The sequence below is a fragment of the Phodopus roborovskii genome, unplaced genomic scaffold, assembly GCF_943737965.1.
Source record: "Phodopus roborovskii unplaced genomic scaffold, PHOROB, whole genome shotgun sequence".
Classification (NCBI taxonomy): Eukaryota; Metazoa; Chordata; class Mammalia; order Rodentia; family Cricetidae; genus Phodopus; species Phodopus roborovskii.
The window spans coordinates 8,197,630-8,217,500 of NW_026125397.1; the positions used below are offsets into that span (position 1 = coordinate 8,197,630).

Sequence of the window (19,871 nt, forward strand, 5' to 3'; positions counted from 1 at the left end):
AGGGCTACCACAGGAGGAAAAAGAAATATAAAAAGTACTTTCAGTGATATAGTGGGCACACTGTGTGTGTGTGTGTGTGTGTGTGTGTGTGTGTGTGTGTGTGTGTGTGTTTCCTATTGTCAAGGAACATACAGTACAGTAAAGTCTATAGAATCAGACAGATGGCATTTTTAACCCTAGGTCCACCACCTTGTGACTGTGGCCTTACACTGATCACTTGACCTCTCTGGCCTCCTGTCCCTCATTTGTGAAACAAGGATGAAAAAACAAAACAAAACAAAAAAACAAAACAAAAAAAAAACCATGAGTTGCACAAGACATATCTCATGACGATCAGAAGAGATAAGAAAAATAAAAACACTAAGCATCATGCCTCCCATAAGTAAATATTCAGCAGAGGACATTTCTTTGTCATCACTAAGGCCCAGTCATCACTTTATTTTCTAAGCAAATAGAAGGCAAAGCTCACCTCGGCCACGGTGAGGACACAGTAGACAGACTGGTGCTCCGGGTCTACACCTTCCAGCTTCATTCCGACTTTGAATCCATTTTTGTTGTATGGAAAGGACTGGTGCTGCAATGCAAAATGACAGCAGCGTTACAACCACCAACACCTGCCCAAAATGTGAGCAATTACTATTTTTAGAATGAGTCCTTAGGGCCGGGGATAGGCCTCGCTGGCTAAGTGCTTCCCTTAAGAGGACGAGGGCCTAGGTTCCAACCTTACCATCCCAAAGATGTCTCTCATCAGACATATACATTAATAATCTCATCAGGCATATAGATTAATAAACAACTGCTTAAAAGTCCCTAAAGAAAAGGATGAATGAAAGAGGGAAAATTCACAAAGGCTATGAACAAGTCATAAAAAAGAAATCTATTAACTTATTGCCTGCATCTTTGACAGGTCTGAAGAGACAGCCAGTCCACTTTGCCCATCAGAACCACACAAGATATATTTCCTGTTAAACTGATGGAGACCAAAGAGCTTGATAGCTCTGTGCTGGAAGGCCCCATGAAGGCATGGACTGCTGGGAATGAAAAATTGGGACAATCGGTAGCAAATTCAGTCTATCTACAAAAAGTTGAGTCTTCTCTTGGCAATTCTGACTCCAGGGAATTACCCAATGGAGATATTCGTACATATGCAAGAATGCAAGATGTCAGGTGAGCAACACCATTCACTGCCGCAACCAGGAAAAAAAAAAAAAAAAAAAATATCTGCCTGTCAACTAATAGAGAGCCATGTAAACTTTTATGGAATAAAATACTATGGCTTATCATAAAAAGACAGATGGAGGGATTGATGACCTAAAATAAAAAAAATCTCCAAACTGTACAGTTAAAAAGCAAGTTTATGGGGCCTCTGGTAGTGGATCAGTATTTATTCCTAGTATACAAATAGACATTGGGAGCCCATCTCACACAGATGAATACTCTCTCAGCCTAGACAGATGGGGGAGGGCCTAGGCCCTGCTCCAAATGATATGACAGACTTTGAAGATCCCCCATGTAAAGCCTCACCCTCCCTGGGGAGCAGAAAGGGGATGGGATGGGGGTTGGGGGTAGGGAGACAGGGAGGAGGGGAGGGTGAGGAAACTGGGATTGACATGTAAAACAAGCTTGTTGAAAATTTAAATTAAAAATATTATATATTAAAAAAAAAAAAAGCAAGTCTAACAAAGTATGGGCCAGCCATTGCCACTGTGTTTTTAGACAGGGCCAGAGGGCCGGGAGGGCCTTGTGTGATGCCATTCTAGGAAGGAAGGAACTGAGCATTAGCAATACCACCCCTTCAGTAAAGACAAATCTGGTGTTAGGGGGACAAAGCCATAAGGGTCATACTTCATTTCCTTTTACTGACACTGTAAAACACAGAATGTATTACTATCTTTAAGTAGTTCATAAAAGCGTGAAGAGGTGGGAATGGAGAAACCGCAGAGCAATTAAGAGCACTTGCTTCCCTTGCAGACACAAGTCTGGTTCCCAGCACCCAAATCAAGCAGCCCACGACCTTCTGTCCCTTCAGTTCAGAGGATCTTAAGTTCTCTTCTACAGGCAACCCCTCACACACCCACACACATTATTAAACACTAATAGGACCAAAACTGCATAGGCCCAAACTAATAGAATATATTATCTGGGACAAGTTGTAATTACTATTATATTTGCATTAAAACTCTCTGTGCTGACATACTCACTCTAATCGCTACATTTTCCTTTTGTTCACTCATAAATAGAAGGATGTCCATGGAAGGTTTGTAATACATTAAGTGATTTAAATGAAGGGTCAGCAAACTACAGCCTGTGTGTCAAATCTCGTCCATCACAGCTTTGTAAATAAGATTTTATTGGAATACAGCCATTCCTGCTAATTTACATGTTATCTATAGCCACTTTCAGGCATGTTATATAACAAACTCTATTGTGACAACAGACTCCAGATGCCCTAAAAACACATGACCCTTTACAGACAAACTTTACCCAGACCTCTCTGAGTCCAGGGGCAAGAAATCTTAGGCAGAGCTATACCCACTACCAACACTTTAAACAGATTTTAAATTACTTATGATGGAATATTCTTATCAGTAATACATCTGGTAAAACATTTTAAACGTTCCTTAACAGGATGTAAATCTCAGTAACTCTCTTTCAGGTCCTCATAATTAGACATAAAATGTATCTATTGGTGTTTCAATAATAGTATTCCTATAATGCAAAATGAGTGAAAATGACGAAACTATAAGCATCTGTGAGTGTATACAGTGTCGTACTGTATTGTGTGCACATGCTAATTAATAATGGCTGCCTCTTGAGGGATCTTCCATATAACAGTCTCATGAAAAACAACATACTTGAGAAATTGTCCTGTTACACTTCCTAAGCAGGTAATGGAAATGACATATGGATTCAGATGAGTTTCCTGCTCATGTAAAGTGCTAGAGGAACTCATACCTCTTTGAACAGTTTTGCAGGCACTGCCACAGCTTTCTCCTCCTCTAGGTAGGAAGCCCAGCACCAGGTTTTCTTGCCTTTAGGAGGCAAACCTGAAAGACAGAAAACCAAACAATGGACTTTCAAAGCTAAGAAATCGATGAAATATTCCGGGACATCTCTCTTGCGCAAATACTATGCTTTCTGGCTCTTCCTGTTCCACAGCTGACACATCTCACTTTTTCTGATTCCTCCTCCATAAAAAACGTGAACTGTGGTATATAAATATCCAGTTGATGAGGGGCAGAAGAAAAGCGGAAGGACTTGGAACACATGAAAAGTCCAGCAGGAAGCCCAGAGGAGCTATAGGAAGTAAAATCTTCCAGGAGCAAGATGTTTAAGCATGCTGATTGTTTGTTCCCAGGGCTTTCAGACGCTGAAGAGCAAAGGACAATATACTGAGTACGTGGGGAATACCAGCTAATCTCGGAAATGACGAAAAACACTGATGTGGTGAAAATCATATTCATTAAGCACAAAAAATGCGTATGTGATAAAAATCAGAAGGCCTGGAGTAGATGTGACAAAGTGCTGTGAGAAGAGAAGGCATAAATTGACTATAGCAGCCCAGGAAGCACTTGGGAGTCCGCTGCGATGCACAAGGCACTCGCACAGTTCACAAAGGAAGGACCTTGGAGCGTTAAGGGGTTAAAAATGACGGCAAGGTCTACGAGCGCTAAGGGCCTGGAATTTCATCCAGGGCAGGCATTCGGAGGAAAGAAGAAAAAGGCTCAAGAACGAGGACATTTCATGCAGGGCAACTAAGGGATTTAATGTACTTCCCTTAATCACAGGAACAAACAAACACTATCTGAAGGGATGTGGAAGTACTGCTCTGAGCGAGAGACAGAGCAGAATGAAATATTTACAACTCCTTCTGGGGGATTAATGGCAGAACTAGCAAGGGGTGCCTCCAAGCACACAAAGGGAGTGCTGGGTTGCTGGTTCACGGCCCTGTCCTTTAGGGAAGAGTGCCCACCACCTGAGCAGGTTGGTAACTGGGCTGTCAGAGTGACCTCAACTAACCTTGGTCAAAGGCCTGACAGGGCAGGTGCATTGGGCAATGTGAAGTAAGGCTGAGAGGAGTTTATGAGGAAATGACTGAGGTCCACACCAAAGAAGAGTTTATCCAACCAAACAGCAAAGAGGAAGATCCAAGGAATGTATTTTCCCAAGATGTGGCCTCAAGGGAAAGAAAAAAGGGATTTCGTGGAAAGGGCCGTGCTTTGAAAGAGCACAATAAACTTAACCTCTTGGGATATGAGCAAAAACAGGGGGTTTGGGCAAAGGGGTAGAAGTAGTAACTACCATCATGATGGATAAAGCAGTAAATGAAAGAAGGAAGTCCATACATAAGCAGTAACAACTTGAAAAGTGGCAACCTTTTCTTCCTAAGCTGCTCCCTCAAGTCTTTGCTTTTATGGAGGAGTCTGCACCCAAGAGGAACTCAATGGAGTATTCTGCTACCGTGTGGACAACCATAAAGACTGAAACTGCTTTTCTGAACGGGATTTTCAGGGCCACCGAGTCGGCACGGCTTTTACATCATCAGCTCACCCTGCTTTAAGACAGTTGAGTCTCCACGTCTTTTCCTTCTGGCTCGCTGGGAACCCCTGAGGATCCTTCCATCTTGTTTGTTCTCCTACAGCAAGAAAGGAAAAATTTGAAATTGGTCTCCAGGGAAACTGAGGTCTGTCAAAAAGCTTTCTGCTGTTGGTCTTTGTTTCTTAACTTTTAGAGCGGCAATATGGCCCACTTGAGACCATGTTGCTTTTTAACTGAGTCACTGGAAAAGAACATTTCCAATTGCTCCATCCTCCTTAAAACATGTCCTGATCTTAGCTCCATGCATAGTGCCCTGAATCTCATTGGCCCTTCTGCAGACTCTCTACTGATGTCTCCGCCCATTCAACCTCCGCTCCCCTCTAGCCCATAGGTTTCAAGGTCATTTCTTTGTGTGTGAGGATGGCTGTGAATGTCTTGAAATGGTACTGAGATCAGAGGACAAGTCTGGGTGTCATCTCTCAAGCTCTTTCCACCTTCCTGTGAGACAGGCTCCCCTAGTAACTGGAACACTTCATCAGGGAAGCCAGGCTTCAAGCCAGTGAGCTTCAGGGATCCACTTGTCTCCATATTCTCAGCACGAGGATTAGAAGCCGGTGTTACCACACCTACCTGTTTATGAGGTTCTGGAGATCTAAATTCAGGTCCTTAAATTCACAGGACAAGTATTTTACTCATCTCCCCATCCCTCAAGGTTATTCATACGCTAAATAATTTCACCCTTTCACTAGCTTCCTTCTCCTGACTCCATGTATCTGTGTTTGACTCCCTAATGACTTTGAGATGTGTAGACAACAAGCACAAGAAACTCTGTACACCCAAAGGCCTCCCGAGTCTTTACTCCACTCCACACTTGCCTCCACATTCTAGGCATCTGTTCAATCCAGGCATCTATGATTCATAGAATCCCCGACTCTCCCCTTTTCTTACATATCCTCACAATCCTAACTCTATCAGAATCACCTAACTTCTATCTTACATAATCTTCTATTCTAGTGACTGCAAGAATATCTAACTGGTTTCCTGACTCTACCCCTGCTTACACAGGTCACAGCAAAGTGGCCAAGCAAAGAACAAATTGAACCACAGCATCCCCTTGCTGTGTCTTTCCACTATACTCAGGAAACCATCGAGTTGACCTGACCCAAATCACACTAACCCCAGCTTCCCACCCACCTCTTCCCTAATCTTCCATGCACCTCGATGACCTGTGTGTGTGTGTGCGTGTGTGTGTTCGCACGCATGTGTATGTGTGCCCTCCAACAAAATGTGCTACAACTGTTTTCACTTCGGGTCTTCTCCTCAGACGTTGTATAGTGCAGAGGGCTTAATGCATACAGCTGATTCCTCCTTAACGTTCATGTCTCAGTTGCTCTTTTAAGGAGCCCTCCTGTCAAAACCCAATTTAGACCAGTCAATCAACCCTAATGATCTACTATAAATTCCAGCACAGCACTCAGGATAAACTGGTATCTCTCTGGTTCTTTTTGCTTGCTTACTATGCCTCCTTAGCCAGAACACACTATCTTCAGGAAGGATGACCTTAATGAAGATACATGTCTTATCCATCTTCATATTCCCAGTCCATTGAATAGACCAGTCAATCAACCCTAATGATCTACTATAAATTCCAGCACAGCACTCAGGATAAACTGGTATCTCTCTGGTTCTTTTTGCTTGTTTACTATGCCTCCTTAGCCAGAACACACTATCTTCAGGAAGGATGACCTTAATGAAGATACATGTCTTATCCATCTTCATATTCCCAGTCCATTGAATAGTGTCTAGCAGATAACAACTGCTCATTAACTGAACTTGGGTGAAATGCTTCAAGACCTCAAAATTCCCTGTTCCTGTAAAACTACTAATCCCTACTTTAGGGTGAAAGTAGTTACATTTCAATTAACACATTTTGGATGGTTTTTCCCCTAGAAATACTTGATAGTTACATGCCAATTTCTATTCACTCACACAGTTTATGAAATCTATTGGCAATTTACCAAAATTGTACTGGCATTTTGCTAGTAAGAGAATTTGAAATTCATCCACAAAACTTAAGGTTTGATTGTTGTCTCTCATCAGAGTAATAAATTCCAGAACATCCAACTTCTGGATACTGAAAAAGGGACACTGCTACTTACTATTCTCATTTTTACATGATTGTGAGGTATAAAGTGGTATGGAATCTCCTGACATAAGTGGTCCCTGAACTAGCATTAACTATCTCAAGCAATTAACTCCAGAACAGACTTGGTAACTAGAGACACCCCAAGATTACCCAAGTCTCTGAATGGACACATAAGGGCTACTAACCATTTCATCATCTCTGTCTTCTGCATCCTCCTTGGAGTCAGCTTTCAGAGATAATTTTGGTTTTTTCTTCCGGCTACACTTAGGATCCTCATCCTCATTGTCTTCAACTCCATCTCTTTCTTCCTTCTGATCTCTGTTGTGTTTATAAGCCCAAAACAATGACAGGAAACAATACCTATCAAATATCTACATGCTGATTATTGATGCAGAACTATTTTTTAAAAAATCACTCTCTAAAGGAAATATTCAATTACTAAGAGAAATCTACAGACTTTAGCATATTAAAATGTGATTAAAATCATGTTTCATAGATCATTTTTTCGTTTTTTCTGGGTAAAGTCTGGAAAATATTTTATATATTAGCTTCAAAAGGGAACTATCAATGTATGTACAATGGATTCTAATGGGTTTATAATTACTTGTCTCTCATAATAATAAAAAGAATCAATTATGTAGAGATATAGATGGCCAGAACAAACTGAAACCAAGGGACTAGCAATTTTAAGACTGGCAAATCCACTAGAAAAGACCAATTATAAATTTGTAAAGAATCCCCTTGTCAATACAAAACAATCAGCAGTTTCTACATTAAACACAAAAGTCAAGGGGCTGGAGAGATGGCTTTGTGATTACAAGCAATGGCTGTTCTTCCAGAGGACACAGGTGCAATTCCCAGCACCACATGGTGGCTCACAACTGCCTGTAACTACAAGTCCAGGAGGAACTCATGTCATCTTTTGGCCTCTGAGGCATGCATAGACACACACTAGACAAAACACCCATATACATAAAAGATTCTAAAAAATTAAAGATATAAATGTCAAGTCATTTATTTTGTCCTATGTTATATGCAAGAAACACACATTTTTGCTCCTAAGATGCCCTTTGTGAGACAGTCCCCAGATGGGGAGGTGGCACAACACTTACTATATGTTCACCGAGGTCATCCTTGAAGGACTTAATTACACTGTCTACTACGGACATTTCCATGAGGGAGTAAACAAGTGTGTTGTCATAAATATCAGTACCGTCCAAATGTGCACATAGCTCAGAAACAATCAAATTAATGGTAACAGTGGTTGACTACAGGCACAGAACATCACTACTAGGATAGACTTTCTAGAGAAGGCAGTAGATCCTTCTCTACTGGAGGGGTCAAGGGTCATGTGTTACCAAAGAGAAAGCCTAGCACCTAGCAAACAGGTCCAAGGGGGACAGATGTCCCACAGCACACTTAACCCTCCATCTCCTCAAGATACTATGATCTGGAAGTCTGACCATTTCACAGATGGAAGGGAAAGAAACCTACTTGTCTTTGACACGCCGAGCACAATTCTGGCTGCAATAGTTTCCTCCAGAAACACAATCATCTCCATTACCGTACTGACAGCAGTTCTCACAAAACTGAAGCCCATCTACTTTTGACTGATCCTTCAACCTGAATGGTACCCCAGTCTTCTCTGAAAAGACTAGAAGATGAAAAAGAAAAAGAAATTAAAACCTTGTCAGCAGGTACTTCAAAGTATATGTACACTTTCTCTTTTACTAATTTTGTTAGCAACACGATAAAGAATGATGTTTGTTGAATGAATCAGTGATGGAACTATAAAGTTGGGGATGGAGCTAAGCTGAATTACTTCTGCTGAAAAAAAAAAAAAATCTAGACAAAGGGCCAGCATGGTGGCTTTCACCTTTACTCCCCCTTTGGGAGGAAGAGGCAGGCAGATTTCTTTGAGTTTGAGGCCTGCCTGGCCCAATGAGAACCTATCCCAACAACAACAAATCACCAAAAAGAATAAACAAAAAACTTACTCGAGACCTTAGCTTTTCAGACAGAGTTCAAAATAGAATGAAAAAAAAAATTCATTAATTACTGAATTCCAGATAAAACTACTGGTCTAAAATTTATAATCTATAAGTAACTCTTGGATAAAGCTAAAAAGGTAATCTAAGTTACTTCATATTTATAACATTTTGATGAGTGATTTTTATTTAATTTACTAAATCATCACATGTAATTTTTAAATGTCATTGATCTCCTGGATCATAATTATCCAAATCATTAAGGAACTCCCATTTCCTTCTGCCTGAATCATTCAGCAAACATTTATTAGGCACCAATTTATGCTGGACACTGATTATGTCAGTAAAGACCTCGCCCAAGACAGCTCACAGTCTAGAAGAGAAGCCATAAAAGACACCCAGGACTTCAAATCATGTGGGATGCATGCAGTCATAGAAGTACAAGCAAGTTCGGGGGCCACAGAGGAGGAGGTGGTTCATTCAGCCAGGGGTGGGTAAGGTCAGGAAGGAGTTTCTGACACAGCACCTCAACAGAGCTTTAAAGGCCGAAGAAAAATAGACAAAGAAAGAAATGGCATTTGATCCAGAAAATAACAACAAAAATAAAAACAACAAAACCCAGCGTGAACAAAGGCAGGGAAGCAGAGACCATAGGTGGCTTTTGGAAAACGACACTTGGTCTTTACTTACTTGAGGGACCAGAGCACAACAAACAGGAGTAAGGGATAGAGTGGGTAGATAAAGCAAGCAGATGGGTGCAGGCAACCAGATTGCTGAAGGTTTGCTGGGGTGGCAAAGAGAAATTAGCCAAGTAACAGGTGAGCAGTCTATGCAAGTTCCACTGACGTCAGGGTACAGGATAAATCGGAACGGGGTGAGTTAGAAGCGTTGATTATTTAACAGACTTCTGCAATAGTTTCAGGGAGAGTTAGAGGCCTAGATTAAGGCAGTGATGGTGAGAATAGGAAAGGCCAGATCTGAGGCTTATTTAGGGAATAAACCCGAGAGCATTAAGGAACAGGAGATGGGAGAAACAAGTGCAGCATGACTCCTAGGCTTCTTGAGAATACACCAGGTAAACGGCACTACCGTCAGCTGACACGGGCTACGGAGGAAAGAGTAGGCTTAGGGGAAGAGAGAAAGAAAAAGAAAGTGACTTGCATTTCAGACATGTGGCATTTGAGGTACCTGTGGGACATCCAGGTGGAGATGTCCAGTAGGCAGGTGGAAATACGGGCCTGGAGCTCGGGGGGGAGGTCGGGGCTGGAGATATAGATTTTGGAGTCGTCAGCATATAGGTGTTAGTTACAACCATCAGAGTAGATGAGAAAAAAAAAAAAAAAAAAAACAAACAAAAAAACCAAAGTGCCAGGCATTTTGACTAAATCACCTAGGTAGGCCATTAGCAACTTGGACTTACTGGATAATTTGCAACTGACCTCATGCTATTACAGATCTGGCATTAGAAATAAGACAGTGTATAACTATTTCAAAATGTAATAGCTAGTTCCTGTCTGGTCCATTACACAAATTTAAGTAGGGACATGAGACACAAAAGTAATCCAGGGATTTCAAAGTTTGGCCCTCCTTTAAAAGCTTAGACAGACTGGTTTTAATTGGTCGATAACAAGAAATCAGCGGCGGGTGGGCCAGCCTTACCCTCCTGAGCAGTTGGGACCATCCACGTGGTGGTGGCAGTTGCTTTCTTGACACTGTCCATCTCACTGTCATCTGTGATAACTTCCAAAGCTCCGAACTCATTCACCCTAAACTGGCAAGCAACACAGGAGAAAAAAAGCAACATTTACAAAATCCCTCGGGGCATTGTTTATTTCCCAACTAACACAGGGTCTCTAAGCAAATTAACTTCGTGCAAAGAGTTAATTAACAGTCATATCTTGGGTAAGTGTTCCCGTAACCACAAGCCCTTTCATTTTATGAATCCTGGACTGAGGACGACTAGGCCAAAGCACTGGGTGTCACTACAGCTGTGCACTTGTATCGTCATCCCAGACATCTTCTACTAAGGCTTTTATTCATCTAATACTAGTGTTTATTTAGCAAAACCACGAAAGGGGAATTCTTTCTCCCCCAAGGAATTGATTCACCTCACTAAAGCTGACCTAATTCAAAGGGCATAATGGCCTATCACCTTTCTCCATATAGTCAAAATGAAAATGCATAAACCATGAGATATTTCCTTCCCAGTGCCACACTTCCGTTTTCTTTCATCAACCTCAAAAGTTCTCCATGAACTCCAGTCCCGGTTTTCCCAAAGAACTGGGTAGTAATGGAGAAAAAAGTGTAAGAACCGGGCAAGTCTTCGACATGCCATTTCATCACTAAAGGAAAGGTCGTGGCGGTCTCATTCCTGGTCCTACAAGCGTCTCATCTCATGGCAGCTGCAGACAAAGTGGGTTTCTGCATCAACCTGCTTATGTTTATGTGGAAGACTGCACTGTAGCATGAATTCTAACAAGTCTTAATAATAAAATCCCTGAGACAGGTATTGAGGGTAAATGCTGAGGGGTCAGGGAAGCACAGCAGTCAGCCACTAGAGAGTTCCTACCTCTTCCAATGCTCAGGCCGAAGGGGCAACCCTGTCCTCAGACTGACTGACTGCCTCAGACTGACTGCCTCTGAGCGCCTGTCTCCTCCTGCCTCATAATCCTCTCTCCACACAGCCATATCATTCCTGTCTCCACCTCCCTAGTGCTGGGATTACAGGAGTGTGATCCCAAGGGCTGGGCTCACCTCTGTGTGAGCTCTGTTTCTCTTTTAGACAGATTCAGTCTCATGTAGCTCAGGGTGGCCTTGAACTCAGAGATCCGCCTGCCTCTGTCTCCAGAGTGCTGGGATTAAAGGTGTGTACCACCACTGCCTGGCCTCTATGACTAACTAGTAGTTTAGCTCTGCACTCTGATCTTCAGGCAAGCTTTATTTGTTACAGCACAAACAAAATATCCCCACACTTAATCGCTGCTACTGTACTATGGCAGGGATCCTGTTCCCTCTCAGATTCGAGTTCACAGTGTTTTCTTCACTCCTTCTAGTTCTCATAAATCACAAAAGCAGTCAGGATCCACCGGTGTTAGCAGAGAAAGAAAGGTAGACAGCTCGAGTTGGAAGGACAATAAATGTTTCAGATCCTTTACTCTGTTATTTGTATTTTCCACACTCATTGTATAACATTATTAAATACTTTCTAGACTGAATGAACTGAAACAGTTGAGGAATGTGAACATGTTTTCTCCCTGTTATATATTCTGAATACAAAGTCACAAGCCATGTGTGTAGCATAGGTAATGTCCATGTCAGTTTAGAAAATGGTAAAAGTTAATTTTGTGGACAAGAACTAAAAATAACAACTGAAGGGGAAAGAAGGAAAGAAACCTTCAAGTTAAAAAAAAAAAAAAAAAAAAAAAAAACAGCTTAACTAGCAGTTCTTCAAAATAAGGCTGACAGTACCATCTACTGGGCAAGAGCAGACAAAACAAGCTACTAGATCATTATTTAATGATATTAAAGGATGTGATACAAAAGTCTACTATCAGTTCAGTTTTCTTTTTAATAGGCGCAAATGATGATTCACTTAAGATGAGTAATTCTGCTTCCATGACTTGCCGCTAGCCATGCTGATGTATGCTTAGTTGACAAATGTGAGATGTGAGAAATAGCACCAGACATTTACAGTAGACAGGAAGGATTGTAATGGCTGCTACTCTGGAAACCACCCTGCACTATACATGTCTGCGAAAGGACATTAGAACAGACCTCTGGGTGAAAAGTGCAGGCCCGACACTTGCAAGGGTTTGGCTCAAAAGTTAAAAGGTCATATCTCTCCAAATGAAACATTTAATCTTAGCCATCTTCTCCTTCTGCTAACACTAACTGTCATAAATGGCAGTCTAAATACAAAGTAGACATGCAATGTCACCTTGGGACACCAAGACCAGCCCAAAGCCAGAGACCAAGGATGGGCTTCAAGGACTGCTACACAAAAAGGGTGTAAAACGAAGCTATGTGCACACTTGTGGGATTAGGATTCAGAGGCTTCACTGTACCCCGAAAGGCACCCTAAAACTCTAGAACTTGGAACACATCTGTTCTTTATACAGCCACTCAGTTCAGAAATCAAAACCCTCAAAGCACTCTCAGAGTATCCCACTCTACGAAATAAAGCCAGAGGGATTGCATCTTCCTGTGGCTTCTCAACTTGGATGTTGTGTCTTCCATGACATTTCTAGTGAAGAGAAATGCTAGGAAGAACGGGTATACCGACATAACTGGAGGCCACATATAGAATCCCCAAAAGATCGATGCACTTCCTTTTGTTTCCCAAGTTGAACACCTGGGTCCTCCATGCTTTTCTGAATGGCTTTGCCATGATATAAAATTTCTCAAGTGTTCCATTCCCCAAATGAGAATATCAAATTAAAAACTTCACAAAAGTAATTCATTAAGCGTTAGGCAAGACAAATATAAAGTTAGCATGGCAACCTTTTCTACATATAAATCTATCCAGGTCAGTAAAAAGAAGGGAAAAAAAAGAATTATGCCTGTAGGGTGGCAAGGTTTGTTTATTGGGCTTTGCCTGAACCACTGTAATTGTGTGCTGTTTTTATTTTTGCTTCTAGGGACAAGGCCCTTTTTCTCTTTTGGGGTCTCTTTAGTAGATCACTAAAAGACACTATTGCAGTTATGATTTCCATTTTCTTACTTTTGGTGTTGAAACCCGAATCCCAATTACCAAATGCATTTTAGGGGTCACTAAATTGTTTCAAACGTTAATCGAGACAAGGGGAAGAAGCCATGCATTACGGAGAGGGACTGAATTTAGAGCCGGCTTCTGCCTGGCTGTTTGCAGGTCTTACTCTCTGATGAGGAGCAATTATTCTTCCTAGATAAGATGCTATCACTCTCAGGGGAGCATCTGCGTTTTACTGAGGGGCTCTGAGAGACTAACTCCTTCTGCCCCAGAAGACTAATTCTCCCTGAAGAAATATTTCAGACGCCATTAGCAATTCAGGTAGAGAAAGTACTCAGGCCTGGGGAAGCCCTGCCAGATACCTTTATACAGCCACTTGGTCAGCCGCCTCTCCTATAGCTAACCTGGAGATGTTGTGCTACTAAAGCTTATTGGAATTTTCTTTTTGTTAAATTAATTTTTATTTAAATGAAAAGCAACCTTATTTTACATACCAATTCCAGTTCCCTCTCCCTCCTGTCCTCCCATGCTTAATTGCATTTTCAAAGAACAAATTAGGTAACTGTAAAAGTTCAGAAGCTTGTCTAGGCAGAAATGCGGGGATAATGACTTCAGTCTTCGAGACTAGCAGCGGCCACTTGTCATTGCAACAGGCAGTGGTCCTGCCTCTGGAAACGTCTCTGCTCTCTTCCCTGCCACCTTCCAAGGCATCTTTACAAAGGGCACGTTTTCAGCTCAAATGACACCGGACGTTTTTAAAGGCTCCCTGGCCCCTCCTTCCATCCCTCTCGCAGTGCACTGTTTTCTGTGTGTCTGATGATGTGAGCACACGCTGTCTTTAGACAGCGGCGTTAAGAGAGTCAGTTTCAAACACGGCAGTCTCCTCCGCCCCAGAGCGGCAGTCTCCTCCGCCCCAGAGCGGCAAGAACTGACAAGATAGACAGAAGGCGCTAAAAAAGAAAGGACGGGGCACAGGGAGGGCAAGGCGCTCCCGGAGAGGGTTAAGTTCCTATTTCTCTCACTTCCGCACCCAAACAAATGTTTGTGCTTTATTTCAAGGAATTAGCCCAGTGTGGAGGGGGCAGAACATACCAATGACAAGACAGGAAAATGTCCCCAAGACAGGAACGGGGGGGAGGGGGGGGGCGACAAAGAGGCAAGAGGCACTGAGGTCAAAGGAGATGAGGCCAGAGAAAAGCGGGGTCAGAAAATCAAACCTGGACAATGATAACTGCTGAGAAGTTTAGCCAGAAAAATGACAATGTAATTAGACAGCAACGAGGCTGTCACAAAGGAAAGTTCTTCCGAGGTGGCAAAATCCACAGAACATAAAACCTGTTCGCACAACGGAAAGGTGACCTCTACCTGTGAGGCCAGGCCGTATCGGCTGGATAAACTTCAGCTGGATGACTTAGGTTGCAACTGTTAGGAAATCCACAGGCCTATAAGTACACAAACCATTAAAAAGCAACAGCCTGGGTAATGTAAAGTCCCCAGAATGATAAGAGGAAGCACATTTTATGAATTAGTCAAAGTGTTAACATTTTAGTTTAGTAGAAAATTATTTTCTCAACCTCTTAACCAAGATTTTGATGTAAGAAATGCTACAAAATGTAGTCAATGAGATGGTGTTGTGTGACAATACTTTTCCTAGGGAGACACAACACACACATGTACTCATTCCAGATAGGGACCCACAACAGACCAAAGTACAGATACTATCAAAATTCAACTTGGCGAACAAAAATTTTTATTGGGGTTACTTTCAGAAGCAAAAAATGACTCAGCTGTATCACCAAAGCCACCCAAGCATGGGTGACAGCTCATGAAGCTAGGAACCTGGAATACACTAAACAGCCTGCAGGCACCTCATCAGTTTTGAGAAAGTCCTTTCCAGGTTAGTTTAAACCTCTTCCAGGGTGCTCTGTTGGTTTCTGCTTCTTCCAGGCAGCTGTTTTTTTTTTTTTTTTTTTTTTTTTTTTTTTTGCTGCTCAGCTTGTCTGAGAGTGTTTTCTGCAGCCTGACACTTCTCTTTGGAGGACTCTCAGCTTCTATTGCTTATTCTGGCAGGGAGAGGCCTAGTGAATCTATTCAGTTTCAGGGACTTCCTGAAGCTATTTGAGTTGTTTGTCTTCCTGCTTTGGGAATTTCCTGCAGGATGGTTTATTTAAATCTCAGAGGAAACTGTTACTCAACATATGGACTATGAATCTCAAAGGGTTATAAATAATATATTTTGCGTGTGATAGAGACACAGAGAGAGACAGAGAGAGGTATATATGAAGATTGCATGCACACACCACCCATCCAAACAGAGGCCAGGAGAACGTCTTTGTCCTGCTTTGTCACTCTCCACCTGATTATCTCCTTGAAAAAAGGACTTTCTCTAACCTCTGCGTTCCTTCACTAAGTCATCTCCCCAGCTCTTAAAATTATTTGTTGAAATGAGGTCCCAAACTGTTTACCACTCATGAAGTAGATTGGACACAGTAATTACACCCCAGTAATTACATGAGTACAAAAGTCATATCAAATAACCCTGATTATAATTCTCTAAATTACTTAATTACCTGATTATCTTAATAAAAATAATAGGTTAACTTCTAAAATCCATTGCTTAGGAAACTTTAAAGCAATCCAGATTTCTTAGGGATGGAAACTCCCCTTTGTTACCAAAAGCTAACTAAAAGAAAGTTATAAATTTCATCATGAACCTGACATGCAAGATGCATCATATAGTGAAAATACATAAGGATAACCTACATACGAAATAACAGCATAAGGCAGTTTCCATGATATATTGCAAAGTCAGAAAATGCACACCCTAAGTATTTGTTTACATTCTTTCTCAAGCTACAGCTCCTTTTCAATTGTAGATCTTATGGATCTTAATATTCCCATTGTTTTTTGTTTTTTGGTTTTTTTTGTTTGTTTGTTTTGTTTTTTTTAGGTAAAGTTTACAAAAATGTAAGGATTTTAAGTAATCAGTTCCAAGACTTATTTCATTATTAATTATGAGTATGTGGCTGGGGTTGAAAGGCTGGGACTGCAGGCACACTTGGAGTCCAGAAGACTGCTGGGTCTCCTGGAACTGGCCTTACAGGCAGTGGTGAGCTTCCCACCCACACTAGAGTTCCCTGAAAAAGAAACTCTCAAGGGCTTAACTACCTCTCCAATCTGTGATTTTAAATAACTTGACATGGCTAATATATGGTTGACATTAGAGCTTGAAAAATGTTTGTTTTTAGTTAAAAAATTTCAGCCTTTGGTGTCCACTGTGCCTCATGCAGATAGATACTTGGAGAATATCAGAGCAATTCAACTCCTATTTGTCCTTCTCTTTATTTATGTTACTGCAGAGCAATCTCATCCCAGAAAGATTAGCTTCTTTCATAACTGTCATCATACAACACAGAAACTGAAAATATCTTCTTTAATAATTTTAAGTGGACTCATAGTATGTGAGTACCATACACTATTTCCATAGAGACATATAATATGTAATGTTCAGGTGAGGAAATTAGCTTTCCTACTTCCTCAAACATTTTCCATTCTAGATGTTAAGAAGCTTTGTAATCTTCTTTTTTAGTTGTTTTAAAGTATACCAGGCAGTAGTTTAGACTATAATTGCCCTATGGTATAAAAGAAGATCAGAATTAAAAACCTCTGACTATATATTAGTGCCCATTTTATTAAAAAAAAAAAAATGGGTGTTTCTCCAAATTTCACGAAATCTCACTGCAATGTTTTTGTTTCCTTAAACTCATATACTGCTACTTCGTACTTAATTAAACCTAAGCCAACTAAAATCTCAAACATTTTTCCAACGGCAGGCAGATGTTTAAATTGTAACCCTGAGGATAAGTGAGGGCAGGGACTTGGCTAAGATATTTGTCAAGCAGCCATCAAAAGGATTAGATTTCAAGAAGCCTAACTAAGGTAGGAGCAAAATTTTCCTGTTTGAGAAAGTACAGAACATCAAGTATTATAGAGACAGACAAAGTGGCAGCCTGTTAGAGAGACAGGAAGTTTAAATACCTAAATGACTGAGTACAAACACAAAGTCTAAAAGGTCACAGACGGGTGCAAGGTCCCAGAGATAGGAACACAGATAAACCAAATCAGAAATGCGAAGTGAGGCAGTTTGGGCTTGCACCACTGCGTTCCGTGGAGCAGCAGAGGTGGTCCTGGAGAGATTCAGTGGGGCACGAGACATGTGGCAGGCAGCACACACACAGTGAGCAGACTGTACCCCATGAAGAGTGGAGACACACAGTAGGCCAGCACACACACAGTGAGCAGACTGTACCCCATGAAGAGTGGAGACACACAGTGGGCCAGCACACACACAGTGAGCAGACTGTACCCCATGAAGAGTGGAGACACACAGTGGGCCAGCACACACACAGTGAGCAGACTGTACCCCATGAAGAGTGGAGACACACAGTAGGCCAGCACACACACAGTGAGTAGACTGTACCCCATGAAGAGTGGCAGACACACAGTAGGCCAGCACACACACAGTGAGCAGACTGTACCCCATGAAGAGTGGAGACACACAGTGGGCCAGCACACACACAGTGAGCAGACTGTACCCCATGAAGAGTGGAGACACACAGTGGGCCAGCACACACACAGTGAGTAGACTGTACCCCATGAAGAGTGGAGACACACAGTAGGCCAGCACACACACAGTGAGCAGACTGTACCCCATGAAGAGTGGAGACACACAGTAGGCCAGCACACACACAGTGAGCAGACTGTACCCCATGAAGAGTGGAGACACACAGTAGGCCAGCACACACACAGTGAGTAAAATGTACCCCATGAAGAGTGGAGACACACAGTGGGCCAGCACACACACAGTGAGCAGACTGTACCCTCATGAAAAGTGCCCTTTCTATAAGATCACAGGCTGACTTATAAAAAGAGCTTGCTGCTGAAAAAGTAATTATACAAAAACTCATGCTCATAGTATAAATAATTTATAGGCAGTGAATAGTCCTATTGATTTTTCGTATTATTTTACCCAGTTTCTATGGAAGACCGCTAGGACCCCAGGAATGCAGCTATCCATTCAATGCTACCAAGTCATTACCAAAACATCAAAAAAGCTAGACCTTCTAGGTCTGTCATTTCCAAATATATTGACCATATCATAATAGAGCCCGAGCAGATAGATGATCCTCCTCAGACCTACTGGTTGATTTTCTTAAACTAAAAACAGTCTAAAAATATTCTGTCCCTTAACACAAGGGATAAAACCTGACAATCTGTCAGTATTTCAAGTTATCTTACAAATTCACTTAAGAAGGCCACATACTGTGTAAAGCCATAACTATATTTAATGGTTTGAATTCCTGTTTCATGTATATTGTCACTGTAAAAGAAGCTCACATGCAGATACACACAACATATAATTTATGATACACGATAAAGAAAACCTACCTTTAAGTCACTCCCTGGCAAGGTACCAACTCCATCCTTCCAGTCCATGACACTGAACACATCAAACTCCTGACCACTTGTACTAGATGCAGATTCAGTCATGATTTATTTTTTAACCTGGAGCATGAAAAAGGGAGTGCAAATATTTCACGTGCACATCAATTTGACTTAGTGACCATTATTACTTATTTCTTTTAATTATGTTATTTTCTTGATTCATCCATCTAAAAACAACTTCTTCAAAAGTATGGCTAATGGGGCTGAGCACTGGTACAGGACTTGCCTAGCATGTGTGGGGCCCTCCAAATCCTATTACATCGTGTTTCTGTTCTACTATGTGGTGCTAGAAACTGCAACCAGAGCTAGGAGAAGCACTTGGTCCATGACTGAGCTATATACCACCAGCTTCGTACAATGTTCTGCCCCTAAGCGTACATTCCTACAGTAAAGGGTAACTTGTAAATTAGACACTGTAAACGGTTAAGAACAACAACTGTTAGTGACTTGGCATGACTTTCTTCCCGTATTAAGGTGAGAGTCTTCACCTTTTTATTTAAACAACTAATGCATCAATGCTCTTGCACTTGGGCATTAATGGTAAAGCAAAATGAGGTTTACTTGAATACAAACACTGTAAACCTGGACAGTCAATCTGGTAACTGGAACAGTCAAGTCACCAGGCACATAAGCGAGGGAGAGGTTTAGTATATACAGTATGGACTCCCTGGGCCAAAACGTCAGCTCATTCCTAATTAAAGTGAAGTAGCATATTCTAAGATCTCATACCACACAGAACAACATTTAAAACTGATGAACTGTTTCTGGATAGTTCCACTTAATATTCTTGAGCAGCTGTTGTCCTCAAGTAACTGAGTCCTCGGTTAATATAATCTCAGAAAGTGGAACCAAAGATAAGGGAACCATTAATTAAATGTGGATTTAAAAGATATCATTTTGATAGTATAATAAAAGGGAAATTGAGGCCACTACTCACTGTCATCTATATTAGTCTATCAATTACATGTTACTGGCCTACTAACAC

At 41.5% G+C, this 19,871-nt stretch overlaps 1 protein-coding gene across 15 annotated transcripts in view; it reads right to left on the minus strand.

The window, feature by feature from the left end:
- The window catches only part of L3mbtl3 (L3MBTL histone methyl-lysine binding protein 3), a 105,711-nt gene that overhangs the window by 63,863 nt on the left and 21,977 nt on the right, over nt 1-19,871 (minus strand). For 5 of the 15 annotated variants that reach the window (XM_051175445.1, XM_051175443.1, XM_051175444.1 and 2 more), the window contains 8 exons: nt 18,830-18,946; nt 10,333-10,444; nt 9,862-9,936; nt 8,180-8,339; nt 6,871-7,003; nt 4,552-4,636; nt 2,956-3,047; nt 470-574 (listed from right to left, as the gene is read on the minus strand). In XM_051175445.1, the coding sequence (XP_051031402.1) occupies nt 470-574; nt 2,956-3,047; nt 4,552-4,636; nt 6,871-7,003; nt 8,180-8,339; nt 9,862-9,936; nt 10,333-10,444; nt 18,830-18,931 (864 nt within the window). In that variant the 5' untranslated portion in view covers nt 18,932-18,946. Of the gene's footprint in view, nt 1-469; nt 575-2,955; nt 3,048-4,551; nt 4,637-6,870; nt 7,004-8,179; nt 8,340-9,861; nt 9,937-10,332; nt 10,445-18,829; nt 18,953-19,871 lie in introns of those variants that run through there. The other 10 variants (XM_051175457.1, XM_051175449.1, XM_051175452.1 and 7 more) reach the window with 5 other exon arrangements.